The sequence below is a fragment of the Eptatretus burgeri genome, chromosome 2 (assembly GCF_056783735.1).
Source record: "Eptatretus burgeri isolate ZD-2024b chromosome 2, Ebu_testis_v1, whole genome shotgun sequence".
Lineage (NCBI taxonomy): Eukaryota > Metazoa > Chordata > Myxini > Myxiniformes > Myxinidae > Eptatretus > Eptatretus burgeri.
Window position 1 is genome coordinate 38,234,023 of NC_140962.1, and position 22,931 is coordinate 38,256,953.

Sequence of the window (22,931 nt, forward strand, 5' to 3'; positions counted from 1 at the left end):
TCATGGACTTAGGGTGGCCGGTTCATGGTTTCAGCGCCCACAAGCTCATCGCTGGACTTGGTATTCCAACGCTGGCGGTGTGGCAAAGGAGATTGACCATGTCCTCGTTGATGGTCGCTGGAGGATGATCCAGAACTGCAGGGTCTACCGGAGTGCTCAGTTCCTCAATACTGACCACCAACTTGTTGTAGCAACTCTGAAGTTGCACCTGAAATCCGGGAAAATGGAACCATCCCAGCCTTGGCTGGATGTTGGCAAGCTCAAGGATGAGAGGGTCACTGACGAGTTTGCGAACAGGCTGAGTGGAGATTTGGGGGGGTCTGGGTGCTTTGGGAGGTCCTGAAGAGTTGTGGACTGCTTTCAAGACCACCGTCCTTGATGTTGCCGATGCATGTCTTGGAACTCACCGTAGGGCAAAGAAGAACTTTGTCTCTCAACGGACACTGGATACCATTGAACAGAGTCGCAGGGCCAGGCTGAATGGCAGAGCTGAGCTGTTCAGGGAGCTGAGGCATAAAACTGTACGTGCGCTAAGGGTGGACAAGGAGGCCGATGTGCGATGAATCTGTGAGGGGGTAGAGCATCACCTGTGGTCAGGTGATTCTCGTCCTGCTTACAGGGGAATTCGCGCATTGCGTTCATCCAAGCCCATTCCTCGGTGTACTGCAGTTAGAGCAGAGGGTGGTTGGCTCTTGACAGAGGAGTCCGAAGTGAAGGTCCGCTGTTGGTTACTTTGAGCGGTTTTTCCAGGCTGATCCACCAGCTGTCGAGTTGGACGTCAAGGGTGTTACAATCCCTGTTGCTGACCCTCCAATCACCAGTGGTCCACCTTCGCTTGTGCAAACACAGGCTGCGGTGCACCGGTTGAAATGGGGTAAACCTCCAGGGATCTGTGGCTTCCATACTGAACTTCTCAAGGCTGGTGGAAATGCTGCACTTGTGTCGTTGCATGCAGTTCTGTGCTCTGCCTGGAACACAGGCATCATCCCAACTGACTGGAAGAAGGGCTTTGTTGTCCCTCTCTGGAAAGGGAAGGGTGATCGCCAAGACTGCAACAACGACGGAGGGTGATGCTGCTCTGTGCCGGGCAAGGTCTTTGCTCGGATAATTCTTGATAGGGTTCACCACCATCTGCTTGAGCACCAGCGTCCAGAGCAGTCAGGCTTTACACCAGAGAGGTCAATGATTGACTGTATCCTTGCTCTTCGAGTCCTCACCAACACAGACGCGAGTTTTGGCAGGGGCTGCTTGCAGCCTATGTTGATCTCTGTAAAGCGTTTGATTCAGTGAATCGGGATACCCTCTGGAGGATTCTTGGTCTTCGTGGGGTGCCACCAAAACTGATCGATCTGATGTCTGAACTCTACTTTGGTACTGAGAGTGCTGTGAGATGTGGTGGTACCATCTCTGACTTATTTCCAGTTGTTACTGGAGTTCGTCAGGGATGTGTACTGGCCCCCACACTTTTTAGCACTTGTATAGACTGGATTCTAGGGAGGATGTCGGAGAGATCAATCTGCGGTGCATCGTTTGGGAATGTCAAGATCTCTGACGTTGATTTCGCAGATGATGCAGTCATCTTTGCGGAGACTTTGGAAATCCTTTTGAGGGCCCTCGAGGTGCTGAATGAGGAGTCGGAGCCGCTGGGATTATGGGTTTCCTGTGTGAAAACTAAGATCCAGGCTTTCAATGATATCTTGGATGCTGCTGTTCTGTCTGTGCCTGTTTGAGGTGAGGATGTTGAGGTCGTGAAGAGATTCACTGACCTTGGCAGTGATATTCATGTCTCTGCTGCCTGTAAGCCAGAGGTCAATAGACACCCTGGATCAGGCCTGGGGAGTCATGGATTCACTGGATAATGGGGTGTGGCGCTGCCGGTACCTGTGCGGGAGGACGAAAGTCCAAGTCTTCAGGTCCTTGGTGCTTCCAGTCCTGCTCTATGGATGTGAGACTTGGACTCTGACCAAGGATCCAAGATGGAGACTTAATTCCTTTGGTACCAGCTCTCTTTGGAGAATCCTTGGCTATAGCTGGTCGGACTTTGTGTCCAACGAGCGGTTGCTGAGAGAGACTCAAATGAGATTTGTTACCTGCATAGTCCGTGAGCGTCAGCTGCGGCTATATGGACATGTGGCTCATTTTCCTGACGCTGATCCTGCTCACCAGATTCTCTCAGCGAGGGAGTCTCGTGAGTGGAGGAGGTCAATGGGCAGACCACGTGCCTCGTGGTTGCAGCAGGTTGATCGGCATCTCAAGGAGATGGGGATGGGCCAGGCATCTGCCTGGGGGATGGCCAGACAGAGGCCCCTGGAGTACCGGCGGAAAGTGGACGCAGCGACGGACCGCTCTGGCGCATTCCACCATACCTGACCTGACCTGTGTAACCAACTTCCCCATTCACTTCAATCTTATTCTGCCCATCAAATCCTCAAGACATATGTTCATCACCATCTCAGATCATTCCCCATCCAGAACTGTGAACTCCTCTTCCCCATGAAAAAAATAGAAGCTCACCTCCTTCCAACTATCTGTTTTTTCGTCCTATTCACCAAACTATTCCAGGCTCAGAAGTGAGAAAGCCAGCTATATTTCAAAACGGATCAGGTATGGGATAGCCCAGTTTATGTCTCAGACGCTCTCATGTGGGAAAGCTGTGTTTAACCCTCAAGGGCTGAGTTGTGTGATTGCCCAGATTACTTTTCAGGGGCACAGTGTCATCCTCAACTGACCTTATATATAATTCCTTCATTGGAAGCAGATAATCTTGCCACTCTCACCTTTCACGTCTCACTCCCAAAATGCCCATTCTTACTTCCCCAAACAGACATTTTATTTCCAATTTTGCCTTTTCTTTCAAAGTCAAACCTCCTGCTCTGTGGAATATTGAAATAATTTGGAACACTGAAACCATCCCACTTCATGAAACCAAGCCATTGTCACAGCTTTCCTTGTGCACCCCTGATGACAGTGTCCCTAAGCTGTCACCTTCTCCAGAATTCCCTTGAGCTGCCGAACTGTCTCCTGATGTGTTGTCTCCATACATGGATTTCGCTGCTTCACCCGGTTAGGAAAGACATCTTGCAAAATGATTGTGGTTCAAATGCATTGTTGTCCACAAACCAGAGGCTGGAGATCTCATGTGATGTAATTATTGCAGTGAGAAATTTCTCATTTTTTTTTTTTTGCACTTTCATCGATTCAGCACCAAGTATTAATACAAAATCTGAATAACGTTCAACCAAGCCCCATTATTACAGAAATATAAAAATTGGTTGACCAATTTAAGAATTTAAAAAAATACAAACCGATGAACAAATTACATTTTGAAAGATGTACGGATGGATCCGGATGCGAAAAAGTAAAAAGAAAGATCACACACCCATCCCTCCGCAGTGCCATGTGAGATATACCTCCACATTTTTTTAATTTTAAAACTTCCCAACTGTCTTGTCATTTGAACGCAATGCAACCCTGAACACATCAGCTGGTGTGTTATCAATCCCATCACAGACTTCTTACAAATTAAAAAAATATTTGTTTGAAATGTAAGAAATATGTTACGGTGGTTTTTCTCACAAGGTGATGCTGCTTAGGTAGACATTGTAACATAAAAATGGTGTCCTGAACTTCGTTGTTTTGAAAAACAAGTCTCCACCTTTTTTAATCCACCGTTTTTAGCAAACCTGGACTTTAGTCAGGTTAGCTTATGCGATTCAGCAGTGTCTGTAGGTTAGTCAGTGACTGAAGGAGTGAGTCAGTCAGTCAATACATCAGTCATTATCACTTGAACCAAACATATTGTTGCGGTTCTAGAAACTGTATGCATACAAACATACAATTGTCCTGAAGTTAGTTATGCCATTAAGTATACTAGTGCAGGCCCGTACGTGTGTGGCCGTACATGCAAAAAAAAAACTAAAAAAAAAACTTTCAAACCGCGTGCCAGAAACAACCACACAGGCCGTTCCTTCGCTCTCGCGTGCCCGTACGTGTAAACGACGACTGTATTGAGGCATTGTTTCAATTCGATCGGACCAACCGTATCATCAATGGCCAGAACTTGGGAAACCTGGGAAACAGCTGAAACGGATGAAGAAGAACGATATCAAACCTTGAATCAAATCAAATCAATTGAATCATATCAAATGATGTCAAATCAAACGATATCAAACCCCCTCTCTCATATGATCTCATATCAAACTCTCTCTCTCTCTCTCTCTCTCTCTCTCTCTCTCTCTCTCTCTCTCTCTCTCTCTCTCTCTCTCTCTCTCTCTCTCTCTCTCTCTCTCTCTCTCTCTCTCTCTCTCTCTCTCTCTCTCTCTCTCTCTCTCTCTCTCTCTCTCTCTCTCTCTCTCTCTCTCTCTCTCTCTCTCTCTCTCTCTCTCTCTCTCTCTCTCTCTCTCTCTCTCTCTCTCTCTCTCTCTCTCTCTCTCTCTCTCGCCCCTCTGTAAATTGTGACGTCATATCAAACGAAGAAGAAGAAGAATTGTGACGCCCCTCTCTCTCGCCCCCCCTTCATCCTCCTCTCTCACCCCTCTCTCTCTCTCGCACCTCCTCTCTCCCCCTCTCTTGAATTGTGACGCCCCCCTCTCTCTTTCCCCCTCTCAAACACACAGACATTAATATCAAACCTTGAAAAGGCACATCCACGGGTCCCCAGCAATATTCCTGGCAAGTTTCAGTCAGATCGGACCGTCAATCGTGCAAAAAAAATCAATAAATAAAAAATAAACAAACATTATTTGTGACGTCATTCGTGACGTCATAGCACCGTGTCTTGTCATTGGTCGACAGATAAATGGCCGTAACTTGGGAACCGGTCGTCTGATTAATATCAAACCTTGAAAAGGCACATCCGCGTGGCCCCGGCAATATTCCTGGCAAGTTTAAATCCGATCGGACCGGCGGTCGTCGAGAAATTATGGTCGCATACAGACACACACATACAGACAGACAGACAGACAGACACACACACACACAGATTGCTGGAATTTAGATAGATGTGCAGATAGATCCCTTCCTTGTGTGTAGTGGGAAAGCAAAAGGCGTGCGCTGCAATGGTTTTTAGTTAGGTTCATAAATCTTTATATCCCCTCCATTACGATCCACGGTACCATAGCACTTGCAGCCTTCGATTAGCTGACAACAACGTTTCACTGTCCACCTGTTGTCTCCGGAGGCTCGTTTCTCGAGGCAGAATCTTCACGTCCACATTTCCTTTTCGGCTTCCCAAAACGTTCCAATTCAAACTTGGCTGTACCACCGTCCACCTTCCTCAACCACGCGTGGAGTGGGCGGGCTTTCCCGGCCTGGCCGAAATCCTACCCAGAAAGGGCGGACCCCATGAAGGACCTGTCCAATCAGGACGGACGACGACGTCGGCTTTGCCAAGGACATTCCCCGACCTTGGGGATCTATAAATTATGACACCATCCTCAGAGTTGAGTGCCTGGAGTTTGGAGAGTTCGTTGGGTTTATTGGCTTGTTGCAAAGAAAGAAGGAAGGCCGTGATCACGGAGTGCCTGCCCACGTCTCGCCTCGGCGGCCCGTCTGTTGTGCTGGTCCGAGTACACCCGGCCTTGACTGGGTCTCTCGTTGGGTCCTGTCTGCTGCCACGTTCTACCTTGGACTCCGCGCTCTCCACCCGGGCTCCTTCGCAGACATGGTCTCCACACGTGAGGCTGTGGACCGAGCTGCACGACTTCTGTCGGGTGCCGCACCATGGAGCCTCCCTTCCCTCGGAACGTTCAGGTACCGAAAGAACTGCGACCTCAGCTCCCTCCCTCCATGGCTGAAAAAGTCCTTTGCCATTCAACTGGGTTTATTTTGTCCGAGTTTGTGTCTGAGTGTGTGGCGCCTGTCTCATTAGTAGCATTGTATAAGTTGTTTGATCATTGTGAATCTTGCCTGTATTATTATCGCGACAAGTCTGCTCTGTGTCCTCTTTTGTAAGTTGCTGTAAAATTGTCGCACTACGCTTCTTTCTTTCCCCTGCATAACACACCCAATAAACCTGTTCCTCTACCACATGTATTTCCTCGCCTGAGGGTAAATAAATCATTGTAGAAATGATCCCAGTTTGTTTTCTCTTTTCCTTCATTGGTTCAGCATGGTTCGGATCTGAGTCTAGATGGGTCTTTATTCCCGAAAATCTGTTCATTCGAGCCGGTACGTCCTTGGCAGTTCCGCTCAGCTGCATCCGATCCGCAGTTAGTAGTTGGGACTCTACCGTAGTTGCTAGAGGGATCCGGTTCGGGCACGGCGTACCGAGGGCATGGTTCCCCGGTAGTCGAAATTGCGTGGTTAATTAGGTATCTTGACTCTCGAGACAAGCGGACCCTACGCCACGCGGTTGAGATATTGGCGTCCACGATCATTTAAGCGACCCGCAACCTTACAGAATTATCCGAGAGGGACGGCCTACAATTCCGGGAGTCTGGTGGGAGACGACATAACTTCCCCCACCTAGTGGTCGTTCTCGCCACCGGTCCCCCGGCCCGCAACAATATCATTTTGATTAAACTTGGCCACAAGCTGTGGCCAAACGAAGGGTTATTGACCGCATCAAAATCTGCGCTCATTCAGGGGGTCTACTGATTTTTTCTTTAACCCCCCTGAAAATAGGTATTTGCTCTCTTCTCCAAAACTACACACATGATTTCGATGAAACTTGACCACAATCATCACTGGCAATGTCCCAAAATGCATCAACCACTTGAAAATTTGACTCGTTAAGGGTGGCGAGGGGGGGGGGGGGTTTAGCACCCCAAAATAGGCATTTCCTGTCTTTTCAGATACTACACACACAATTTTGTTGAAATTTGACCAATAACTTCATCTCACTTGAGCTACCAAAGTGTGACACCGCATCAAAATCTGCACTAATGAAGGGGGTCGATGAGGTATTGTTTTTTAACACCCCGCTAAAATCGGTGTTTGCTTTCTTCTCCGAAACAACACATACAATTTCGATGAAACTTGACCACAACCTTCATCACGCATGATGTACCAAAGTGTATCGACCACATCAAAATCTGCACTCATTAAACAGAAGTGGTACCATGACAGGATCTCAGTTCCATGCGTAAGCCTGGTGTTGACTTAATGGTTAAGGTGGCTGGCTTTCGATATTAGGGTCTTGAGTTTGAGCCCCTGTCGTGCCGTTAAATAACATCTCGGGGGTTGACAGCTTGTCATCCTTCTGAGGTCGGCAAAATGAGTACTAGCTTTCTGGTAAAGGGGGTACTGCATCAGCAGCATGGCCGCACTCCAAGCAATGATGCAACAAGCAAGCAGCTTCAGGCTGCAAACAAAATAAAAACAAGTTCCATGTGTCATCCATATGTTCGATCCTGTTTTCGTGATGAATCCTGGCCGTGGACCTAAATGGCTCGCCGGTCATGTTATCGATCAAACTGGCAACTCTGTATTTGTTGTGGAACTGTCAAGTGGGCACACAGTATGCAAACAGATTGACCAACTCCGCCGAAGGCATTGTGAACCCAATCCTCCAACCCATGTTCAGCCCGTTGAAGGTGAACCCTTGCTATCTATTGCAGTTGTGAGCCAGGTACCATAACCCAATGTATCTGAACCAGTTGTGTTTGAAATTGAACTTTGAACCCAATAGTCGTGCATTGGAACCTGCATACTCTCAATGGTGAAGAATTACTTTAAAAATTCTTGGATCTGAATCCAGATATTCAGCCAAATCAAATCAATATCTTTTTGTCACACATCCAACCTTTCCACCAAGATTCGTCAGAATTTCTCAGTCACTTTTGGAGATATCGTGTTGTATATAGTTTTTGGCCTTATCACTCAATGCTGAAGAATCGCACCAAAATCTTATCACACCAAAATCTAAACAATTAGTCCTTGTCACAACACAACCTGTCCATCAAATTTCATCCAAATCTGTCCATAACCTTTTGTGATATCCTTCTCATTGACAAACAGATAGGAATGAAAATGTCATCTTCGTTCTACTTCGGTGGCGAAGACAAAAATATATTTACATCACTGGGCAAGCTACAAAATAAATTTGTATCACACCGTTAACCCATTCACTGCAATCACCTTTCATGTCCTTTCCTCATTTGTTCTTTGTTGAACAAAGAGTTCAAATTATTGTGACATCTTTATACCACATCCACATTTGGAATCCAATGGTTTGTTCCACCATAACACTGCCCATTAATTTGCAAATCGTTATCTTTGGCTCCAAATCTCATGCTTACCTGGTGTCAGCACACACCAATGAGCTGGATCGTCCAAGTAGTTTTGATGAGTGCAACGCTGTCTCCTCTCCTGGTCACACCTTCATGTCATTCATGACATGACTTCACCTTCATGTTGTTGTCATTCATGTTCCTTCAAGAAGCACAAACTCACTGTTTTTCACACATTCTCTCTCTCCTACCGTTACCTTTTCTTTCTCGTTGAAATGGAACTCATTCTCATGACAGATGTACCAAGTGGAGACCCACAAGCAACCATGTCATTCATGGTGTGGTTTCAACCTATGTCTGTGGTTATATCTGGGCAAGCCATGTGGGCAGTCACAACTCCCAGCACGTCACAACTGGTGCTCAGAGTAGGGAAGGTGCCCCCTCAGTGTGCTCCTGGCCCACAAAGTGAAATTTTATTGGTTTTATTCCCTTGTGTTTCTTGGTTATTCTATTTCAGCTAACATGGAAATTGGCAGCAATGTAACTAAATCGCTGTACACTCCCCAAATGTTGTGATCTTCTAGCACGATGACTGTGTGACCGAATAGTGCAAAAGAAGTGAACTTATCTTTGAGCTGTCTTGCCTGGTTGAGATTATTGGACAGACTATAAAGTGCTGATAATAGACTATGGAGAACAGGTAAAAAGCATCCCGTTGGGATGGGGAAATTACTGAATCATTGCCCTGCTAAGTGGGGAAAGAAAAGCGACATCACAAAGATCACATCACCTGCTCCCTTCGTGCCTTGGGAAGTGACGTCACTTTCCCCAAGGACAGTGATTGTGTTTTTCAGAAATAAAGCCCAATGTTATCTCATATTAGTAAGTGATTTGTGTTTCAGCTTCTCCACCAGCTTTAGATTATATAAAAAGTACAAATATAACCATTTATATGGGATTTTATTGAATGCAAAAGAAGACAAAAAGCATAACTGGAAGATCGAATCAAAATCATCAAATCAAATCAAAATAACATTTATCATCAAAATATTGAACCCAAAAATTTGCGACAATGATTGCAATTGTTCTCGAGCATAATCAAAAGTGGAAAGTTCAATCAATGGAGATATTTCCAAAACGAAATTGACTGAGTATCACATTTGAAAAAACACATCGTAATTGACCAAGTAGCCATTATTGTACATGTAAAGCTTGTGGTCTGCTGGGTTGTAATCCAGACTTTTCATTCCCTGAAATTTCTTTTCCAACACAATGTTCATGTTCATTGAATTGTTGGTGCGAGTGTCGTAAGCAAAAAATATTTCTTCATTGTGTGTCGTGGTTTGACGTGTCAGGTAGAGAACCCCACACACCATGAACCCCTGGGAAGCAATCGCTTTGTATAAAGGGACATTCCAAGTGTTCATCACGGCCAGTGTTTGGTTATTCAGCGAACTAAGAACAATACGCCCCTTGGCCTGATCACTGGAGTAAATGACCCAAAGACCGTTTTCATCCACAGCCAAATCGATGTCAGAATACGGATTTCCCATGTAAGAGAATTTGTTGTTGTATATAGCATTAGGAAGTTGTGCACTAGCTACATAGGAGTATCGTGTAAGATCATAGCTGTATAATGTCCGTGTACCATGCCGTTGAAAGTAAAGTCTGTTATTAAAAACAACAGCATTTAAAGAAGCATAATAACTTGGAAGTGTTCTTTGAACTAATGGGTCGCCATTTATGCGTAGTGTCTCATAACTGGAGTAGAGACGGAGATAACGAAAGTAATATGTGCTGTATATTCCTACCCAATAGAGATTCTCACTGTCTGTTACTGGATTTGAATCTTTACCCCAAACACCTGATGGATATGAACCCCCACCCCAGTTTCGCACCACCATGTAGGGATTGCTGACATTTTTTAGGCCACCATGATTGCAGGAACCTGCAGGAAATAAGGATGGGTAAATAATATTCCTGAAGTCTCTTGTTCAAACAATTTTTCGAATAAAAAAACATCTTTCAGTGAATCAAATTGTGAGAAGAATAAATGTGGTTGGTAAAGAATGATTGTGTGATTGAATGGTGGGAGATTGCAAGTTGAGAAGGGGAATTTCAGTCTCTTCATATGTCACTCATTCGTTTTTCATTCTCAATCGTCCAATTTGAAAACAGATTCAGGTTTTAAACTACATAGAATACTTTCAAGCAAAGGTGGAATTGTATTTCAATTGATTGCACCTGGAATGCTTATGCCATTCATAACACGCAGCACCAGTTATGTGTATCAAAAGTTGCAACGGTGAGCTCGCATTGATATACTAATAATAAGAAAAGATCCATCAGAGATTGCAGACCCTTACCAGGACTTCTTTTGAGTGATGTATTTTTATAGGTTATAGGGTAAATCCAATATGGCTGCAAACCATGTGACCTATGATATCATATGTTTCAACCTTTTGTTCCTCATGGACAGGTGGTCATACATGTAAAGTTTTGCCTCGATTTGTTCAGCCACTTCAGAGAAGATTTTTTAAGGTTTGGAAATAAAAATATGGCTGCTGAATCACATGACCAATGATGTTATTAATTTTTTCTTTCTGTGGACCATTTTATCCCCAGATGACCCTCAAGTTTTCATACTGATCGCATGTGGCGTTCTACATTTGCAATTATGACATCATAATGAAGGCACCTATGAAATCATAAAAAAATCACGCTCATTCCCCATGAGGAGTACTTGCTTTGTGCCAAGTTTCAATTTTTTCCATGGTGCGGTTTCAAAGATGGAGGTCAAAAGTTTTTCTGTTTTTCCAAAATGGCTGCCACATCAGGTGACATATGATGTCATAATTATCATTAAAACATTCTACAAGAGTAGTTGCACCAAGAGTGAAAATTTCTTCTCAATCAAACAAGCAGTTGTGGAGAAAAACACGAAAGTTCTGTGCAGACAAACAAACAAACAGACAAACAACCAAATGAAAAATCACTCAGAGAGTGACAACTTAGCAAAACAGCACAAAGTAGAATGGCACTCAGTGGAGCACATACCTCTGCCAGGTGGAAGAGTTTACGATTTGTATCCCACTGATGGGCTGGATGTGAACCGAAATCCAATCAGTTTGTTCTTGTCACCTATTCAACTCATCCACCTTGTTTTGTCATAATTCGTCCACAACTTTTTGAGATATAGTGATATATTTAGTTTTTGGTCCTATCTATCAATTTTAGAAATCAGGCTTGTGTTGATCTTTTGACCTTGAAATTAATTGGTAGTTGAATTCAATCACCTGACATGAAAATGCTCTTCAAATTTCAAGTTAATTTGATGAAAATTGAGGATTTTAGAAATTTGGCCAATGTTGACCTTTTGGTCTATGTTGACCTTTTTGTCTATGGTGACCACAAAAAACAGGTGGTTGAATTCGGTGACCTATTTGGTAAATCCTGTTCAAATTTCAAGTCAGTCGGATGAAAATTGATGATTTTAGAAATTCGGCCCATGTTGATGTTTTGGTCTAAGTTGACTTCAAAAAGAATAGGTGGTCGAGTTCAGCGATCTCATTTGCAAATGGTCTTCAAATTTCAAGTCAATCGGATGAAAATTGAGGATTTTAGAAAATTTGGCCCAAATTGGCCTTTCGGCCGATGTTGATCTCAAAGTTAATAGGTGGTTTAATTCAGTCACCTGATACGCAAATGGTCTTCACATTTCAAGTTAATTGGATTAAAATTAAGGATTTTCGAAATTTGGCCAATGTTGACCTTTTGGTCTATGTTGACCTTTTGGCCTATGTCTACCTTAAAATTAATAGGTGGTTGAATTCGGTGACCTGATATGCAAATTCTCTTCAAATTTCAAGTCAATCGGATGAAAATTGAGGATTTTAGAAATTTGGCCTATGCTGATGTTTTGGTCCAAGTTGACCTCAAAATTAATGTGGTTTAGTTCATCGATCTCATACGCAAATGATCTTCAAATTTCAAGTCAATCGGATGAAAATTGAGGATTTTAGAGAATGTAGCCCGATTTGGCCTTTTGGCCGATGTTGATCTCAAAGTTAATATGTGCTTGAATTCAGCGACCTGATATGCAAATTGTCTTCAAATTTCAAGTCAATCGGATGAAAATTGACAATTTTAAAATTTGGCCTATTTTCATTTGATCTTATGGCCGATGTTGACCTTTTGACCAAAGAGAACCTCAAAAGTGATAGGTGGTTGAATCACTGACCTGATATGCAAGTCCTGTTCACATTTCAAGTCAATCGGATGAAATTCTAAAATCCTCAATTTTCATCCGATTGACTTGCAATTTTATAGAGCATTTGCATAACAGGTCCCTGAATTCAACCACCTATTAATGTTGAGGTCAGCATGGGACTAAAGGTCAACAAAGACAAAAAGGTCAACACAGGCCTAATTTGTAAAGTTGATGGATTGGGCCAAAAACTAAATATATCACTATATCTCAAAAAGTTGTGGACGAGTTATGACAAAACAAGGTGGATGAGTTGAATAGGTGACAAGAACAAGCGGATTGGATTTTGGTTCGGATCCAGCCTATCATTGGGATAAAAATGTGAACTGTTCCACCTGGCAGAGGTATGTGCGCTACCAAGTGCCATTCTACTTTGTGCTGTTTTGTCAAGTTGTCACTCTATGAGTGATTTTCAATTGATACTTGCAAAATCCAAGATTTTTCAAGTATATTAATCAGTCAATTTTGTTATTGGGTAGTCGATCTATCTACCCATATTGTCAGGTTTTCCGTCGTTATGTCTGTCTGTCTGTCCAGGCCAGTACTCCGTTAATCGTAGGCCGATTTTGATGAAACTGGCGGAAGGTTCATACCATGACCTAGTTGTGCGCGTTTGAGAACCATTGCTATGGACCCCTCGGTTGCCGAGCAACGGGCCTTTGAAATAAAAATTTAAAAAAATATCGAAATTCAAAAATCAAACTATGATCGTTTGTGGGCAACACATTCAGCCTCCTTGACAAAAAAATTCAGCCCGCTCCCATGAAAACTGTCGGAGAAGATAGACTTTGAATGAACCCTGGTCGAAAAAAAATTAAAAAACGAAGTTCGTTATTTCTCAGAGACTACGAGTCAGATATACATGAAACTGGTATGGTAGGTTCGTGGAATGTCCTAGTTATGTGTGAGAAAGAACCGTTGCTATGGACGCTTTTGTTGGCTAATAACGGCTGAAAAACGACTAAATTCGACTTGATCGACCACCCATGTCCGCCTACCGGCTTGTTCTGTTTGTCTGTCTGTCGCCTACCGGTCACAATTTTAACCGATCTTGATGAAACCGCCACATCGCAGAATTTGTCGTAAGGAAGAAGCCGATTGTTTTGAGGTCAAAAGGTCAAACGGTCAGCATCGGCCAGAGGTCAACAACTGAGGTGAGATTTCTAAAATCCTCGATTTATAAAAGAAGAGGATTTATATTTCAGGTCACTGAATTCAACCAGCCAATTATTTTTGAATTCAATATGGACCAAAAGGTCAGCATAGGGCCAAGGACAACTACGAAGGTGGTATTTCTAAAATTCGCAATTTTCATCCAATTGACTTGAAATGTGAAGATGATTTATATTTCAGATCACTGAATTCAACTAGCCAATTATTTTTGAGGTCAATATCGGCAAAGAGTCAACATAGGCCAAAGATCAACAACTTCGGTGATATTTCTAAAATCCTCAATTTTCATCCGATGGACTTGAAATTTGAAGAGGATTTATATTTCCGCTCATTGAATTCAACCAGCCAATTACTTTTGAGGTCAACATCGACCAAAAGGTCAACATAGGCCCGAGGTCAACAAATTCGGTGATATTTCTGAAATCCTCAATTTTCATCTCATTGACTTGAAATTTGAAGAGGATTTGTATATCAGGTCATTGAATTCAACGACCAAATACTTTTGAGATCAACAAAGGCCAAAAGGACAACATAGGCTGAATTTCTAAAATTGTCAATTTTCATCCGATTCACTTGAAATTTAAAGAGGAGTTGCATGTTTGGTCATTTAATTCAACCACCAATTATTTTTGGTCAAATTTGTTTTATGAATTTTGCAAATATCGTGCTCTGCATGACGACGTCTTCTTGTTTGTCTGTCTGTCTGTCTCTGTCTGTCTGTTTGCACAGAACTTTTGTGTTTTTTCTCTGCAACCGCTTGTCGGATTGGAACTAAATTTTCACCATTGGTGCGACGACTCATGTAGAATGTTTTCATGATAATTATGGTCATAGGTCACATGGTGTGGCAGCCATATTGGAAATAAGGAAAAACTTTGGACCTCTATCTCTGAAAACACACCAAGGAAAAAATTGAAACTTGGCACCGAGCAAGTACTTCTCATGTGGAATGAGTGCGATTTTTTTTATGACATCATAGGTGCCCTCGTTATGACATCATAATTGCATGTGTAGAACGACATTTCCAATCGGAATGAAAATTTTGAGGGTCATCTTGGGATAAAATGGTCCACTGAAAAAAAAAAACTTAATGACGTCATTGGTCACGTAATTCGGCGTCATCGGCCCATTGTCGATTCTCATTGTTGATTCTCATTGTTGATTCCCATTGTTCATTCCAATTGTTGATTCCCATTGTGGATTCATCGTCACTACCGCTTGCTTCTTTCAAGAGAGTCGGCAATCTTACTCATTCAAATGGTGAAAGATGTGTTTGTACACATTATAAATTATAATTGAGTTCCTCATATTGAGGAATATTAAGTTTAAATTCCCTATAATTACCTCAACCACCGAAAGTGGATGGAGGGTGTGTTTTTCACCCGTCTGTTTGTTTGTCTGCAGTAAACAGGATATCTCAAAAAGTTATGGATGGATTCGGACAAAATTTGGTTGAGAGGTTGGGGGTGTGACAGGAGGAGATGATTAGATTTTGGTGAAGATCCAGATGCTTCATCCTTTAAGTGCTTATTCACAATTGAGTGATCAGGCTAAAAACATATTAAAAACACGATACCTCAAAAAGATGTGGATGATTTAGGACAAAACTAGGTGGATGATTTCGGACAAAACTAGGTGGATGAGTTGGTTAGGTGACAAGAGCAAGCCGATTTGAGTTTGATTCAGGTCCGGATTAAGATCCGGCCTATCATTGGGATACAAAACATAAACTGTTCAGCCTGGAGGATGTTTGCACTCTTCCGAGTGCCCTTCTGGGGTGTCTGCTCTGAGTCTGGGAAGCCGGTGGTTCAAACTCCGGCCAAGTCATAAAAAAAAAACATTCGAAAAATGGTACGTGCTGCTTTCTTCATTGACGCTCAACATTTAAAAGCACAGACCATGGGCAAACAATGCTAACAAGGCAATGGCAAACCACTCACGATAATCCTTGCCATGAAACTGTTTCGACAGCACCAACTCTCTGTAAAGAGTGTGGTTCATTAAAAAAAAAATTCTGCAAATCCTTTGTCCACATCATACCAAATGGGAGTGTGAGAAAGCCCCCCACACTTCATCCACTATTTAGTATATAATGATTCGGTTTATCGAATGTTTGGTTCAAAGACAGAAGAGTGCAAAATGTTGTTCTACTTCCATAGTTTTCATTTCTACAAAACTGATGTAAGGGACAATATTTGCTGAGAATGAAACATGTGTGTTGTTATTTCCTTTTTCAGAAGCATCTTGTGACACCTACTTTTGCATTGGGAATTAGTTCCCAAAATGTGGTGTTCCTCATGATTTTTTGGGGGTACCGACCTCCATCTCATGTGTTGCCCCAACCAACACCAAATTCGTTTTTATCTTTTGTTGAATTTGAAACTCTACGACGGAAGTTGTCGTGGAAGTGCAAACTATGGTCATGCTGATTTTGGTCGCAGAAGTTTGAAAATATTTTTGATTTTCCACCATTTAGTTTCATGAAACTTGAGCTTTAGAATACCAAGTGTGTTTGCATATTTAGAGCTGGTTCTTTGTGTCAGTAAGACCTGTTAGTTCCCTGACGTTTTACGTACCTGGAAGTAGATGAAATGTATCAGAACCATTGAATCGATTCTCATGGCAATCCTTCAGTTTTTTCTTCAGAGCCTCCACCTCCCGTCGCATCAAGAGTACGTTGTTTTTGTCATGTTTTTCCAGTGAGTCAACAACGGTGCTGATATTGGTGAGCTGTGAAGTATGACAGATTAGAATGACTCCAAAGATATTTTTGGGTCTGCCATTAACTTATATTTTTCAATATATGAACACAGCCATACCTCTGCAGAAATGGAGTAGACAAAGGTGGTGTTGATGTCAAGTCTGAGCACTTCTACAAGCCTCTCCAGATCCCGGATCTCAGTGCGCAGCAACTGAAACTCCAGCTCTGTGTAGGAGAGCTTTCCACTCTCAACATAATCCACACGTAAAGTCAGATGTTGTAGTTTCGATGTGTAAGTCAACAGCATCTCCTCATAGTGAGAGATCTGTCGATGGAGAAATGTAGTGAAAGATTTCATTTGAAAAAAAAAACACCAAGTTTAAATCCTCGTTCAGTGAAGGATTTAAACCTGTTCTTACAACTGAATGTTACATTTGATTAGTTTGTGGAATTGTTACGACAGAAGAAGAATAAATTTCTCAATCTACATTTGCACTTGTAGCAGTTTTTATGCAAAACTTTCTGAAACCTCAATAAAGAAAAAAATATTTATAAGAGGGTTAATTGAGTAGAACCGCTCATGCAGGAGGTTTTTCAGTGTAAAATTGACCAGGGATGCAAGATACAAAGTTGGCATCAACTGCAGTTGTCACTCGAAATGTTATTACTTGACGAAACTGGTGACGTCCAGTGACCCACACGGTCCGTCGGTGACTGACCCGCGCCTCACTTGTTGGTGACCGACCCGTGCCTCACTCGCCGTCGGAGCTGCTCACACCCACATGCGCACCACACGCTCGCTTTCTTCTCCTCTTTTGCACGCTTACACCTGCTCTTGCTCGCTTCTCTTCTCCCTCCCTGGCTTTCTTTCGCCCCGCTTTCATCCTCAGAACGGACCTCCAATTCGTTTCATATCTGTGGGCCGTCTCGGCGGGCGCAGTCCGCCCCAAGCTCAACCCCGCCCCACTTGCGCACGGTTACCATGACGACCCAGCTCTTTTTGGTGGAACGACAGCTCTTTTTGGTGCTTCATCATCATCGTCTTGTTCTTTTAGAGTTTGAGATATTTTTTTATTTTTGTCTCAATTGACACGTTTCGGTCAAATCGACATAATGGTATCAGTTCTACCGATAAATACCACAGCTGTCCCAGCAACTTTTTCACCGTTGCCTTAGATATATCAACGTTCACTTCGGAATATTTAACCATTTGCTTAAACAATGTCAGGTCTGAATTCAGTATATATTCTGAAACGACAGAATAGTTATCATTAGTTCACGAAAGGCAATTTCGCTAAATGCCTGAATGACCGGATACCAGACCTGAAATTGACGGCAGTCAGTCACTGATTGACGGACACAGTGATTCAATGGAGTAATGAGCAGACAATACAACAGATCTAAACAATAAATATCTCATACGTACAACAAGCCGTGTCCATACAAGAACAAAAGACAATTTCATGTTGAAAATGGGAAATTTTCCCATTTTTGAGCCACGTTTCGGGACATATGTAACACTTTTTTGGGATCAAAAACATTTTTTTCATGTTATTCACGTTCGAACCAACCAGTAATAAGCAAAAATTTCATGAAAAACATTTCTGACATCAAAATACAAAAAAAAACAAAAAAAAGGAACATTTTTTACAATTTTTGACAGCTGGTAGCAACCCCAAGACAATTTTTTTGGGGTTCATTTTTTTAAATATATTTTTTCTCACAAATATCAACCTAAATTCGGGTTAGCCCCTTGAAATTTCCGAAAAAAATAAAAGGACAGACCTACCCTTCACCCCCTCCCCCCCTTTTCCCCAACCCAAACTCAAGCCCACCTCTTTCCAAATTTTCAGTTTTTCCTGCCTGAGAGTTTGCTTGTGTATCCATCTTGTCCACCCTGAGCATCCTCCCCTACCCCTCATTCTTCCACACATCCAATATTTCTCCAAGTGTCACTCAATTTTGTCCCTCAACCCTCCTGTTGGGTTTTCCAACCCCTGTCCCCCTCACCCTATTACTGATGTTCTTTTGTTCTGTTGCATCCTGATCTGTTGTGTTCCAGCTCTTCCATGAGCCTTGACATTGTCTTAAAAAAAACAAGTTTGTAGCATGACATGTAGGACTTTGGGTCCCTCAAAGGAAGCTCGGTCCCATGCATGTCTGTTGTTTTGGAACACCAGCTCCTCTCACCTACCTTGACAACCTGCCGCTGCACAGTTTGCGAGAGGTCTTGGGTGACGATCTGCAGTTGCTCCACCTTGTCTGCTGGGAACGTGGTATCAGGGAGGTAAACGCTGCACACACATGCACCTCCAGCATCATAAGAACCATTCACAGAGGGGTAAAACGGGGCCTGCAAGACAGTACACAAGAAAGTCATCACTCAGTAAAAAGGGCTAAGAATCCAGAAATAATTGCTTAATTAGAATGAGAAGACAAGTGCACTTTTAGCAAGTGTCATAAAAATGTTTGTGCGTGAAGCCAAAAAGGTCTAACTTATGGATCATGAAAGGAAATTTCTTACCACCTGTGACCATGAACAATGGATCAAGAAACTCAGAAAGGCCCCGTAAACCCAAACAGAATGCATGTTTATCTTCGAGTGCTTGTTTTGCTGTGAAATTTCCTCTTTTATACAACATAGAGCCATGACATGCCTATGAATGATGCAAACAATGCATTGTTCTCAACAAAAGTTCAAAAAAAGAGTCAGTTTACCACTGTGAGAAACAATGTGAGAGATGTTTCAGGTGTTACCCTTCATTGGAGAAAAAGGGATTTCCTTACCACCTTCTTTCATCTGCTGAATGGTAATGCCTAAAACTCCAGCCTCACCTTTGTTTCTCACGGTGGTAAAATTGCACTTCATCAACTCTAGTTTTGGAAATCCATTGTTTCCCTTACATTTAACTAAATTTAAATATGATTACCATGAGGGTATTTTGTTCATATGAACCCAAAAGTGTCCATTTTGTTCTGAAGTTCTGAAATGAATGCCTTCTGTTCACAAATTTGTTAAATCACCGATTCGTAGTTTTCACAAGTGGATTGAAGTGAACACCAGTTGTCGTACATACACAGTGAAATACAGAAATTGTCCCAACACAAAAAAGTAAACAACAAACAAAATTTGGTGACAGAAGTTGTTCGGTTTTTATTTGTATGGGAAACCATAGTTAAATGGAGCAGATCTGATGTACAGCACTTTCATAAAGTATTCAGTCCCCTTGACTTTCACATTTTGTTGTGTTCGCCTGAATTTAAAATGGATTAAATTTAATTTTTTTGTCACTGATCAACACAAAATACCCCATAATGACAAAGTGAAAACATGATTTAGAAATTTTTACAAATTAATTAACAACACCCACTCCTCTGGCAAGGGTAAAAATGAAAAGCTGAAATGTCTTGCATCAATAAGTATTCAACCCCTTTGCTATGACACTCCAAATTGATCTCAGGTACATCCAATTTCCTTTGGTCATCCTTGAGATGTCTCTACAACTTAAGTGGAGTCCACCTGTGGCCAATTCAATTGATGGACATGATTTAGAAACACACACCTTTCTGTATAAGGTCCCACAGTTGACAGTGCAGTTCAGAGGAGAAACTCTACCATGAAGTCCAAGGAACTGTCCGTAAAACTCTGAGATAGAATTGTGAGGAGGCAAAGATCTGGGGAGGGGTTTCAAACAATTTCTAGAGTGTTTAAAGTTCCCAAGAGTACAGTGAGCTCCATCATTAGCAAATGGTATGAACTAGAGCTGGCCATCCAACCAAGCTGAGCAACCAAGCAAGAAGGACATTGGTCAGGGAGGTGACCAAGAACCAAATGACCATTCTGACAGAACTACAGAGTTCCTTGGCAAAGATGTGAGAATCTTCCGGAAGGACAACAGTCTCTGCAGCACTTCACCAATATCGACTTATGGGAGAGTGGCCAGACGGAAGCCACTCCTGAGAAAAAGGCGCATGACAGCATGCCTAGAGTTTGCATAAAGGCACGTGAAAGACTTTAAGAGCATGAAGCAAAATATTCTGTGGTCTGATGAGACGAAAATTGAACTCTTTGGCCTGCATGCAAAGTGCTACGTCGGGCAGAAACCAAGCACAGCTCATCATCCATCTAACATCATCCATACCCTGAAGCATGGTGGTGGCAGCATCATGCTATGGGGATTCTTTTTAGTGTCAGGGACTGGGAGACTTGCAAGAAAAGAGGGAGCAATGAATGGAGCCAAATACAGGCAAATCCTTAAGGATAACCTGCTTCAGAGTGCAAAAGACCTTAGAATATGGCGAAAATTTATGTTCCAACAGGATAATGACCCCAAGCATACTGCCAAAGCAACACTGGAATTGCTTCAGAACAAGAACCTCAAAGTCCTTGAGTGGCCCAGCCATAGCCTAGACTTGAACCCCATTGTGAATCTGTGGAGGAAAGACTTGAAAATTGCTGTTCACCAACGCTCCCTATCCAACTTGACATAACTTGAGTAAATCTGCAAGGAGTAATGGGAGAAAATCCCCAAATCCAGATGAACAAAGCTGATACAGACATACCCAAGAAGACTCGAAGGTGTAATCGCTATCAAAGGGGCTTCCACAAAGTATTGACTCAGGGGGTTGAATACTTTTTAATGCAAGACACTTCAGCTTTTCATTTTCAATTAATTTGTAATCATTTCTAAAAACATTTTTTCACTTTGTCATTATGGGGTATTTTGTGTAGATTGGTGATGAAAAATTTAAATTTAATCCATTTTAAATTCAGGCTGTAACACAACAAGATGTGACAAAAGTCAAGGGGTGTGAATACTTACTGAAGAGACTGTACATGCTACCATGAGTCTACTTCCGCAAAAAAATTAGTCTGGTGTCGTATTGCAGAGGAAATTTCCAAATTATAATTGTATAGAAATATGCACATATCATGGAGGATTATACAAGACTGTATGCATGTATCATCGAGATATACACATACATCGTATTATATATTGTAGAGGAATATATAATACTGTATACATGTATCATCGAGGAATATACTAACACTGTATTATATATTGTAGAGGAATATACAAAATGATTATGCTTATCTCTTTGCTGATGATTCCACCCTCTGCAGTGAAATCCCTCATCCTTCAGACAGGTAGGCTGCAGCCTCTTCCCTATCTGCAGACTTTGATAAAATCAGGAGCTGGTCCAATACTTAGAATATGTCTTTCAACCATGACAAATCTTTCACTCTGTCCCTCCAATAGGACCATCTGGCAAACCCTCCCATCTACTTCCTAAACAAACCACTTGAAGAGTCACTCAAATTTTTGGGCCTCAATATCAGCCATGATCTTTCTTGGGCAGAGCCATCGTTCCAAGATGACCTCCAAATGCAGCCATCAACGTTGACATCATACGCATAAATTATGCCAACACATTACCTCCAAACTAGATGGCATCTGTGTGGCACTCATGTATTTCAAGATTGAGATTTATGGTCACAATAAAATGAAAGCAGAGTGGCCAATCCAGATTTCACCCTTATTTTGGGTTCGTCAGGAAGAGGTACAAACTGACAAATTATTTATTTGTGAATTATGCTATGTCGGTTAAATAAAAATCGAACCCCCAACTTAATGAGGCAGCAAGGCACAGGTCAAGTCCCATAACAGTAAATGCTGCACAATCTGTTTGTAACAAGTGTCGTCTGAATCACGAATGTATTCTCTCTGCCCTGCTCATCACCACTTAGGAAGTGAGCTTGCAGTCAGAAGGGATAAATTAAACAAATGGAGCGACGAGCGACTCTGGCCCTAAAGGTGACCTGACGCTGGCATCATGCGCATAAATTGTGCCAGACATACACTTATGACACAAGCAATTATGAAAAAGATAATAACCTATTCTCTACAATAAAAATTAAAATAAATGCTATTGGGAAATTTAAAGATGACCTTGTTGGAGAAATTTTGAGTGAATTTGTCGGCGTAAAAACAGTCTTATGGTTAAGAACAAAAAAAAGAGTGCATACCTGTCTGTCCACGCAAGTCCAACATCATCTATCGCCATCACGGTTTTGGTTTGAACAAGAAAGATGTGCATAGCATGGTATTTCCAAAATCCAAATAAACTATGTTTCTACATTTTGATTGGTGAACCAATTCAGCGACCCAACATGAGAATTATGTTCATACTAGCAGAGTACGCAGCCTCCAGGTGGCTGGAGATAGCGCATTACTTGCTGATAAAAGTATATTCTGTGTATTGCTGGAAGAACAGTTTGCTCTCCAAATTGTCTGGCAATAGACTCCAAGGCCAACTACACTCTTGGATTACTGACTTCCTCCACTCCTGTCGCCAACATGTGGCATTAAACAGAATCCTTTCTTCTCCTCTCCCTGTCAAGGCAGTGTTATAGGTCCCATCCTATTCTTAATCTTCATCAATGATCTCTGACTCTCTGGAAATCCACTTTATCTCTTTAGTGATGACTCCACCCTCTGCCGGGATATCCCCCACCCTTTTGAAAGACAGGCAGCAGCCTCTTCCCCATCTTCAGACCTCGACAAAAATCACAAAATGGTCAAACACTTGGAATACATCTTTCAACCCTGAGAAATCC

General features: G+C 42.3%; 1 protein-coding gene across 3 annotated transcripts in view; it reads right to left on the reverse strand.

Moving 5' to 3' along the window:
• Window positions 1–9,114: 9,114 nt before the first annotated feature.
• LOC147031838 (olfactomedin-4-like) overlaps window positions 9,115–22,931 on the reverse strand; it is a 53,973-nt gene continuing 40,156 nt past the window's right edge. Inside the window, exons 1-5 of one of the 3 annotated variants that reach the window (XM_085868203.1) lie at window positions 18,837–18,959; window positions 18,507–18,665; window positions 16,431–16,637; window positions 16,188–16,341; window positions 9,115–10,119 (exon numbers count right to left, since the gene is read on the reverse strand). In XM_085868203.1, coding sequence (XP_085724329.1) covers window positions 9,326–10,119; window positions 16,188–16,341; window positions 16,431–16,637; window positions 18,507–18,665; window positions 18,837–18,902 — 1,380 coding nt within the window. In that variant the 5' untranslated portion in view covers window positions 18,903–18,959 and the 3' untranslated portion in view covers window positions 9,115–9,325. Of the gene's footprint in view, window positions 10,120–16,187; window positions 16,342–16,430; window positions 16,638–17,031; window positions 17,286–18,506; window positions 18,666–18,836; window positions 18,960–22,931 lie in introns of those variants that run through there. The other 2 variants (XM_085868214.1, XM_085868224.1) reach the window with 2 other exon arrangements.